This window comes from Saccostrea cucullata, unplaced genomic scaffold (genome assembly GCF_032062105.1).
Source record: "Saccostrea cucullata isolate Sc308-1 unplaced genomic scaffold, CSIRO_AGI_Scuc_v1 ctg377, whole genome shotgun sequence".
Taxonomy (NCBI): domain Eukaryota; kingdom Metazoa; phylum Mollusca; class Bivalvia; order Ostreida; family Ostreidae; genus Saccostrea; species Saccostrea cuccullata.
The window spans coordinates 57,284-67,584 of record NW_026924229.1 but is presented as its reverse complement, the minus strand read 5'-3'; the positions used below and the strand labels follow the sequence as shown (position 1 = coordinate 67,584).

Below are 10,301 nucleotides of genomic sequence, written 5' to 3'. Positions count from 1 at the left end.
AGAAGGCAATTTGAGTACATGTAATAATATACATGAAATATTTATTAATTAAATGCTATTAAGAGACTGATGCATAGTGAGTTAAAAACCATAAGTTCTTTTATCATAATCAAGCAAATAACAAAAATTTATAATGCCAGAAAAGAGAGAATTATCTAATGCAAGATTGTCTTTTTTCATATCATCGTCTACATATGACACGTCAAATTCACAAGAAAAAAATAAACATGATAAAGCTTAACAGTTGATTAACTAGGTATATCAATTGTAAAACATAGTTTACCAGTTGTAAACTATGATTAATGATTAACGATATTTTTCAAATCCAAATTTTGTGGCACCAAACGTTAAGAGCAAAAATGCATGTGTGTCATTGACTCATTGCCGTACTTTCTATTATGTATAAAAACGAAAAACAAGTCCTGATCCATTTGATATTTCTTTTCGTGCTTTTGACGTTATGATAATTCAAGGGGTCTTAAACACGTTATAAAAGAACTCCTTTATATCTGCCCTTTTTTTGTAGTCCTCCATAAAAACATGGAAACTTGGCATGTACACTGAAGTCAATGCAAGTTGCATATGGTATAAAATTTAAGAGTTTCTCTTATGTAGTTTTCACACAAGAAAACCCAGTCCTCTCCCTTAAACTTAAAAAAAAAAAAAAGAACGCTTACAAAAAAGTTTATTGGCAAAAACTTTGAAAGCTTAGATTATGTTATTTTCTTGCAAATGAAACTGAGATGAATTGAACAATGGCGGTCGTTCCACTTTCCTGTGTTGTGGGTAATGGAAAGACAATCCTCTCCCTTAAAGTCGTTTTTTTCGCCCTCCCTCCAATTCGAAAATTTCAAAGTAGAGTTTGTCTTACTCCATATGAAGATGCCTTCGATAGCCTCATCGCTTGCACCAATCCACGTTTGGTCAGTAGAGTTAGACCCTGGAAGTAATATTTTTTTAAAAAAACAATATTTGAATTACAAATATAAGATTTCTATAATGTGCACATTATATTGGTACATACGGTTCGGAAAAATGATGGAAGGCAGCATCCCTTTTTTTACAAAAAATCTTACGACTACGATAATAATTGACGACTTTATAATTTTTTCTGTTAAAAAAAAGATATTTATTGTTCTAAAATATTATTTGCAATTGCAATGTTATAGAAAAATAATATTTTTGTGATGTACTACAGCTCAGTTAACTGTAACAAAAATTGTCTTAGTCGTACGATTTTTTGTAAAAAAAAAAAAAAAAAAAAAAAAAAAAAAAAAAAAAAAAAAAAAAAAAAAAAAAAAAGAGAGCTACTATGGAATGCCATATATATATACGACAACCAACTGCTTACTGCCAACTGCTTACTGCTTACTGCAAACTGTCAGATGCTTACTGCCAACTGCCACGTATAATTGAATAAATTTTCATAATTTCGTTGATATCTATGAGAATTGTCAAAAAAATCAAAATTAAAAAAAAACATGGATCCAGGATTTTTTCCAGGAGTGATCCACCTCAGTAAAAATAAATCGAACTCAGAAATTTCTTGACAAGAAAAATAACGTAAACTCCATATCTTCATATCTATGACTTTTCCGCGTTTTCGGGGGGGGGGGGGGTCCAAAGTCAGTTTTAAGTACTTATTCTAAAAACCATTGACAAAAAGTTAATTGCTCTTATGTATAACTCCTTTAATAAGGGGTAGATTTTATCAATTGAAATCAGACTGAACATATCATCAGATCTTCAAATACTATTGAAAATGGATAAATGACTCCTTAATCTCATTGAATGTTTTTGTCAATGTAAAATTCAACATATGAGATTGATAAAGTATATTATTTTTTATTTGTTATCTTATAAAATGACTATTTTCCTGTTTTTACCCCCCCCCCCCACATGAGACAACAAAATCTTTTGAAAGGATAAAAACTGAAAAAAGGGATTTGTTGTTGATTCACAGGGGAGTTATTTTAAAAATAATTTTCAATTTCCCGTTAATTTTGAACCTTTGAACATTTTTCTCAAAGATTTATATCTCTTTTTGTTTTACAAAATAAGTTATGTTTTATATGTACAGAGGGGGGGGGGGTGTTCCGGACCATCCCTTTGAAATTTGTAAAGGTATTAAATGTACAAACTAAACCAACTGAATTTTATATAATGCATAAATTAAAAGGGACCCCCCCCCCCCCCCCTAAAACGCGGATCCGTATTTAATTGAAAAATCTCATAGACTTAAAACATGAGAACCCCCCCCCCCCCCCTGCCAAAATAATTTTTCACATTTAGGAATTTAACTGAGTTAACATTTTTTCTTGTCAAGAAATTTCTGGGTTGGTGTTTTTTCTACCCGTGTGTCCCTCTTGGAAAAAAAAATCCTGGATCCGCGTCTGTTTTTTGAAAATACACATGAATATATCAAATAAATATGAAAATTTATTCAAATATGTGTGGCAGTTGGCAGTAAGCAGCTGACAGTTGGCAGTAAGCAGTTAGCAGTTGGCAGTAAGCAGTTGGCTGTCGTATATGGCATTCCATAAGCTACAGCTATTTATACTAAAAATAGAACGGTCGAAAGATTTATACGGTTTTGGGTTTAGTGAACCCTAAAATTTTGTATTTTCAAAAGTTTTGAAATTGGCTAAATATGAGTTAAGTATCCGATTGTGATAATTCACAAGGCAGAGCACCATTATGTAATATGACATCATCAAAGTTGGTTTATTACTAGAATTTAAGCAGAAAAAGCCTTAAAATGAATCATTTCTTATTTTCTTGAGAAATTAGTCTCAACAGCCGTCACCCTCTTCAATATTCGCATGTGCCACGTAAATTCTTTAAAAATCACACGTTTCAAAATCTTTATCAGCGATGCATTTGGTCTATATCATATTAAAGAAAATTTCACTGAAAATTTATATTTTCTGCAATTTTTAAAGAAAATATCCTATAATGCGCAAAGTTTAAGACACAAATAGCATTCGAGACACACATGACGTTTTTATACCGGTATATACGAGATGCATCAAGCGAAAAGGGACCTTCGTGACAAAATCTCCCAAAATTGTTTTTTTTTACGGTTTCTGAAAGAGCTATTCCTTCTGAATATTTTGATACAAAAATTTATTTTTATATTATCAAAATCTATACAATGCTTACCAGCTAATGCTATTTAACGTCACATAACGTCACCGACATCGTAACATCATTACTTATCACACTTCTTTATTCGTTTGAAATTAACCTTACCAGAAGTTTTCTCAATATTAATTTCTACAAATTTTAGCACTTGTCTATGCATTGTAAACTAATGATGTTTTTTTCCGCGAAGGAAAAAAAATTATATCAACCACATGTATATTGAGATGTAGAGTAAGAAGTACATTTTCATGGAATGTATATTAAACGACATCAGCTCATTAACAGTTTGATTTTTTTTTCGTTATACACCGATTTTTTTCTCGAAATTCGAAGTATTAAATATAGGGACAAAAAAAAATCAGAATACACATCCATTGAATGAAGGCAATACACTATGCGCCCGGCGGCAACATAGTTCGAAAAAGCTATTTTTAGCATGTAGGTCACAGTCATGATCAAAAGGTCATTGGTCTTGGTGTCATTTGAAGGAGCTTAATTAGTGGAATATGCATACCTAAGAAGTCTCTTTCTTTCACGGTTCAAAAGTTATGGCGAAGGTTAAAGTTGACAACAGACAGATAGTCAAATAGACAGACAAACAGACAGACAGGAGAAAAACAATATACGATCTGATCTATCGATCCAGGCGCAAAACTAGGCACATTAAGCTCATTTTAAGAATTATGATATTTCCTTAATATCTGTTTAATAATTCTTTTCAATTAAATCAAAAACCCTTAAATTCATCCAATGTTACAAGCAAGATAAAAATACTGACCGATGAGTTTCTCTGTAATCCAAGAGTTCTCCTCGGCGGAATTGATATCAGCTAGGAATGCGCCATTACTTTCACATTGAAGCTATGTATTTATTGCAAAATAAAGTAAAAACAAAAACAAATCTTTAATTGAAAAGATGAGATAATAATCTGGCTGAAATTAATTATACGTTTAACGCCACCTAAAAACTTCAAAACCTATGAGGAGGAAGGAAAACTTAAAGAAACAAAAATTTCAGACAAATTAGTATTTACTGAATTACATAATTCAAAATGCTGTAAATACATGTAATTGTGCAACTTATTGTTCAGTGAAAGAAGGATATGGAGATAACGTACAGTATTCAATATCAAAGTCCATAAAACAATACAAAACACGAGCAGAGCAAACACGGACCTCCGAAACATCAGAGGTGGGATCAGGTGCCATGGAGGAGTGAGCATCCCTTGCTGACGGTCACACCCGCCGTGTGCTCCTTGTCATGATCGGGAAATAACGGAAAAATCCGTTGTCAATTCAGTGTATAAACAATGGACTAACAATAAGTATGATAAACGTCAGTCAGCATTTGACTCAATGATAAATTGTATTTGCTGACGAGGTCATTGTATCGACCGTAGAACTTACGAAATGATGACTTTAAACGAGGCTGCTGATATTCTTGTTTCATCAACTTGCTTGTCAATAATTTACCTCGTTTAAGAAATTGTTCACAGGTAGAGCATGCTTTTGCGTATCGAATCAACAGAGATATATATACTCCGTATGCAGGTGATGAAGGTGTAAAGGAAGTTGACGATAGAAAAGTTAAATCCATCACGTTTATCATATAGCTTGGTTCTTAGATTACCATTTACGTCTTTTCAAGTAAAATTTCCAAGTATGAAACAGATGTGCCAGACTCTGTGGTGTCAGGATATATCGTATCGATGTAGGAATGGAAATTACCAGTGTTAATTGACAATACGTCGTCAATATATCTAAATGTCGAGTTGAAGGCCACAACGAGTGTTTTCCTTTTCACGCATAAGATTTTGCACAAATTCTACTTCATATGAATATAAAACTAGGTCTGCAAATAGCGGGGCTCAATTGGTACCCATGGGAATCCCAATCGATTGTTGGAATACCTGGTCTCCAATAAGATAGATATTGTCAATCAGAAACTCAGGCATCTCTTTGATGTCAAATTCTGAGTACTTGTGTGTGCAATCAGAATGTGTTTTAACAATTAAGGTCAAAATCTAGTAAATGAAAGGTGCCTACAGATTTATCAAACTTGAGGAATAAATTCCCTTATTGATGCTTTACAACTTTAGCTTGGTCAAATAAGGTGTTTCGGGGCACAATTTGCAGTTAAACAAGATGAAAAACTGTATTTTAAGCTGTCATTTTCAATGGAAAATTAAGAAAACCAGTCATGAATATGGAAGTTTTTTCCATATTTGACAAAGGAAATGTATCCAGATTGCCTACAGTCTCTCAGAAAACGGTAATTAGTATGTTCATGGCCTCTTCTTTAAATCAATATCAAATTTAATATAGGTATCCAGTTTACTGTTGATATGATTTCAAATTGAATGTCATGAAAATACCCTACTTTCTACATAATTCTGCTAAAGCCGTGAAGTACGGGAAAAGGAAAGTTGAAATTGATTATGACGTCATAATGGATCTAGCACCCAAAAAATGGTTTAAAGTTATTTACTAGATCTTGACCTTAAAATAATTTTGAAGATGACCTATGACTAATAAGTAAATTTACATGCTCCATTTTTATTGAGAAAGCAGCTGTCAATGATATAAAAAAGCCTGGACTTTAATTTATCGTGGGGAATGGTTGTGTATAAAGTTGAAAAGTCGTAAGTCTTTAAGCTGTTGATTTTGGTAAAATCCTGTGATTTCAAATTGTCCAAAAGTTCTCTGGAATTTTTAAGTATCCACATCTAATTCACACCACTCCTTGAATATATTGTTGCACAGTACTCTTGAAGTTTTTCCTTCACTACTGTCACTATCTTAATTAATGAGGAGTAACGAAAGATGCTTTGTTGAACATTTACTGGAACCCGCTATGTATCTTTGTTTCTAAGAATTCTTATGAAGTTTCGGAATCCAAAATATATAGGGTAGTTCAAATTCATTTTGACTCTGTGGAATATTAGAAATATTTAAAACTGACATATGATTTTGAATTAGAGAGGGAAGTATGAGTATATGCAAGATTACCACTTGTAGAATTAAATCCAAGTTCTTCTAAAATACAATTTATATAATGAGTCTTACAAACGAAGACAATGTTGTTACCTGCTTTGTCGGCAGGGACCAGTACGTACTGATCATGTAATCTATCTAATTCTTTTTTCACTTTTGGATTATTGAACACAGAAGGATAGATGGTTTTCATATTGCCCCTCAATCTTTTCATACGCGACTTTAACATGGATCTGATACATTTACATGTAATCCATTCTGACAAGGTGTCAACGTCTTCTTTTTCATATCTGGCCCATCGTCTGGCGTAATTTTCAACAGAATCCATAATATTTATAAAATTCCGACGCCAGTTGAAGGATCCGGGTTCCCTACATTTAGGACCATTTAAAATAAGTGATCTAAGGTCCTCATTATTAACTATATTTACGTCACCTGTAATAACGTGTCCAGCAGGACTATAGTTATAGGGCGAAGAAGAACATGAACACGATGGAGGATTATGTTTCAGATACTCGGTATCCAGGCCATGTAAAGTTTTTTTGTAATTGAAAAGTTTGGAAGCAATGGTCGATGAATATTTGTAGGAAATACAAGGTTTAGTCTTTAACTTGAAATATGGTGGAATACAAGACTGGACCCTTTGTGATTAAGAATATTACTTATATTAACCGCGTCAATTCCTTTTTTGGCATATTGAAGTTTAAGGAAAAGACGGATTGTTTGCAATATCCATAATCACAGATCCGAGCCTATATTCTGGTGTAGAGAAATCAAAAATTGGACTTTCCATGGCCTTTTCAAGAAGACTTCTTAAAAATGATAGTCACATCTCAAATTATCCTCTTAATGGGTCCAATTATTGTTATTTCCTATTAAATGCAATTTTCTGTAGCTTAGAGCTAGAGCAAACTTGAATACAAACTTTTTAAAATATTACAAATTTGTTTTTTAGTGTAAAGAACTATATATGGTTTCTATTATATTTTGGCCCCCGTTTTTGTTACAATTTAACCTATGAGTTTATTCTGGCTATGAACTTTGCTTGAAAAATAAAACCTATGCGCGCAGTGACGTTAAACGTTGAATTAACATTTGTTAGCCTAATTGATCGATTATAATTTTAAGATCAGAATAAATCAGTTGACATATATAGTCTGTGGAATGTAAATAATTCAAAAATGTATATATTTTTATATATTTGTCAAATACATGTTTATAATTTGGTTTTGCTTCTTAAAGAAATGTTTAAAAAAATAAAATAAGAAAGGCTTTTTAATGTAAAATGAATAAAATATCCGCTTGCCAGTTTCTGCTCACATTACCTTTGCGTCATGCCAAGACTTTTGTGTATGATTCAGAAGATAGCAGTGGTCTGAATGATACAGCCAGCCGGAGTTACATTCTAAAATAGTACAGGATTCATTATTATAATAAAAATCCACCCCCACCCCCCTATTTTTTTTTTCTTCTTATAAATGATTCACTATTTTTTTTTTATATATATAAAATGCTTTGTTACTGTTATTGTTCATATTTGTTTTATTGCTTTTTTATCATTTATGACGTAATAAGTTTATAATTAGGGTCAATTTTCGTTGTTTTTGTGATGTGGGGAGAAGGCTACAAATTATTGCTTAAATTCAATTGTACAATTGTTTCTTTTCCCCCGCCACGAAATTAAATTTTCTCGAACCAATATTTCTCGAACCACAGAAAATTGACCCCACAAAAGTAATAAATTTTACATTAAAATCATAATCAAAATTCTTTATAGCCACATTGGTGTTGTCATATTTTAAGGCCGAATCGCAAAATTAAAAGAAATCTTTAAATGGTTCTTTCATAATACCCAGTATACTGTAGTTGGATTTCTTCTACTTTTGCTCACTATCTTAAAATTCATTTTTTTTTTCAATCTAGTTCTTTTACATTCATACAAAACTTGCTATGAATACAGAGAAATTCCTTTAAAGAGGTTAAGAAAATTCTCCCTTGTCAATCGTCTAAAAATAAAGATTAATTTTGTATATGTCGGTCATATTTTGTCCAGCAGTCTATTAAAGGATTTTGCAAAAAGAAGCCAAAAAACCTCAAACAAACACAAAGCAATTTTCAATTAAAATTTACCTGTATTCCAGAACCCCCAACCAGGCTGAACACCGTAATCCATTGTTTTGTTTGGGTAATCGTTTGGTAGCTTACAGAATTTGGTTAAGGCGTTGTAGAAAACTCCTACACATACAAACTTGTTCATTAAGCAAATCGCACCACATTCAATTATGCTCACATTCTCCAACTCAGTAAGGAAATCTTCAAGACTCGGTAGACGTTTATCATATTCAGATAACTTGATCAGCTCGATCTTGTTTATATTTGTGTTACACTTTACAAACCACAGGGTAAGAAAAGAGACTAACAATCGGACTAAAGGTTTGCAACGATAGTAAGTCTTCTTTAACATTGTGCTTTATGTTAAAAAAAAATCCCGCATCCTTCGGCTTCTTTTACTTTCAGCATTAAAGGACAACTTAATACGACCCATTTGTTTTACGGGGAAATGACTTTAAATATGCATCAAAAACAAATAAATTATCTTCTACCGATATTGCAACTTCGCTAGCCAAGAGTCCACTTTGTTTACCCTCGATGATTATTTAAATGAATCGGACCCTTGGGCTGGGAGGATGCTGATAGTATTGGTGAAATACGATTTAAAACATATGCATATGACAGAAACACTAGAGTTAATCACTAAGGTAAATAAAAAGGATGCTAATTAGTGAATACAATATTAGTCATATTAGCTAGTTACAAAAAGAAATCAATATATATATATATATATATATATATATATATATATATATATATATATATATATATATATATATATATAAAGCACGTTTTACAACAACTCTTAAACTAACATAACTGCCCTAAGTGAAGAAATATCAATATAGAAAGCACAAAGAAATTCACTCTTACATGGATACCCACTTCCGTCCCAGCCCGGGGTTGAACTCTCGACCTTCGGAATCTGTCTCGGAATCTGTTCCCCTATATATATATATATATATATATATATATATATATATATATATATATATATATATATATATATATATATATATATATATATATATATATATAGGAAGATTACCATTACCATTGCCCCCATTACCATTGCCCCCTTTACTAGGCATTTTTGTAGTAAGAAAATACCTCTCCCCTCCAATCGAGAAAATTAAATTCAGTTAAAGAGGCTCGCTCCTCAGCTTTTTAGCAGATTTTTGTCTTTACCTCTATTTAAAATGTTCTATAGCTACATAATGTTCTTAAATTATACATTAAATCGTACATTAAATTAACTGCCATAAATTATTTCATCGTCTTTGGCAAATACATTATGATTAAATATATAGTGAAATTCCTTGAAAAAATTGCATAATTACGCTAAAATAAATTTTTTGCGAATAGAAAGTGATTTTAATACCTAAGATGACTGTAGTACCTGCTTTCGTGACCCCCTGGTTATTGTGTTCAGTGGTGATAACGAACAATCAAAAGTTGTCCGCTACTCTGGCTCCATCATTAATCCACTTTTTTTCTGTACCCCTTTACTTGCAGAAAATTTCATACAAGACTACTTTCGTTTACCCATTCACACCTACAAACAATTTTGTTTTGAAGATGACCAGACATACTAGTAGTTAACTGTTTCCATTGAGAAAGAGGATTTTCTATTCGTGTCCTCTTTCTTAATTCAAAATGAAAAATGAAGACTATCCGATTTCAGAAATCGACATTTTTTAAAAATTCATTTTCCAGCGTAAATAGGTTACGAAATGGTGTAATCACCAATTTTTATGTTAAAACAAATCAATATTGTACCGATATTCCATATCAACAGTCAAAAGTTTGGTAAATCCACCAATTTAAATTATCAAATATCTTCAAATAAAGATTGATCTTGGTGGTTCCACCAAGAAAAAAAAGAGTCAAATTGACCATACATAATTCTACAATTTATTCAATGAATTGGTGAAATTACCAACAAAACAACTCAAATATCTTCATGAATATGTGGTGATTCTACCAAAAATTCCAGTAGACAATTCAGCTTAGATTTGTAAAAGCAATCTGTTGGAATTCTTACTTACTTGA

General features: G+C 31.9%; 1 protein-coding gene across 1 annotated transcript; it reads right to left on the bottom strand.

The window, feature by feature from the left end:
- Positions 1-34: 34 nt before the first annotated feature.
- Positions 35-8,615, bottom strand: LOC134265990 (neurocan core protein-like). Its single transcript, XM_062748186.1, has 4 exons — positions 8,268-8,615; positions 7,463-7,542; positions 3,923-4,004; positions 35-940 (listed from the first exon to the last, which is right to left on the bottom strand). The coding sequence occupies exons 1-4, from the start codon at positions 8,599-8,601 to the stop codon at positions 714-716; spliced, it is 723 nt and encodes a 240-aa protein (XP_062604170.1). The 5' UTR covers positions 8,602-8,615; the 3' UTR covers positions 35-713.
- Between the last annotated feature and the right edge of the window lie 1,686 nt (positions 8,616-10,301).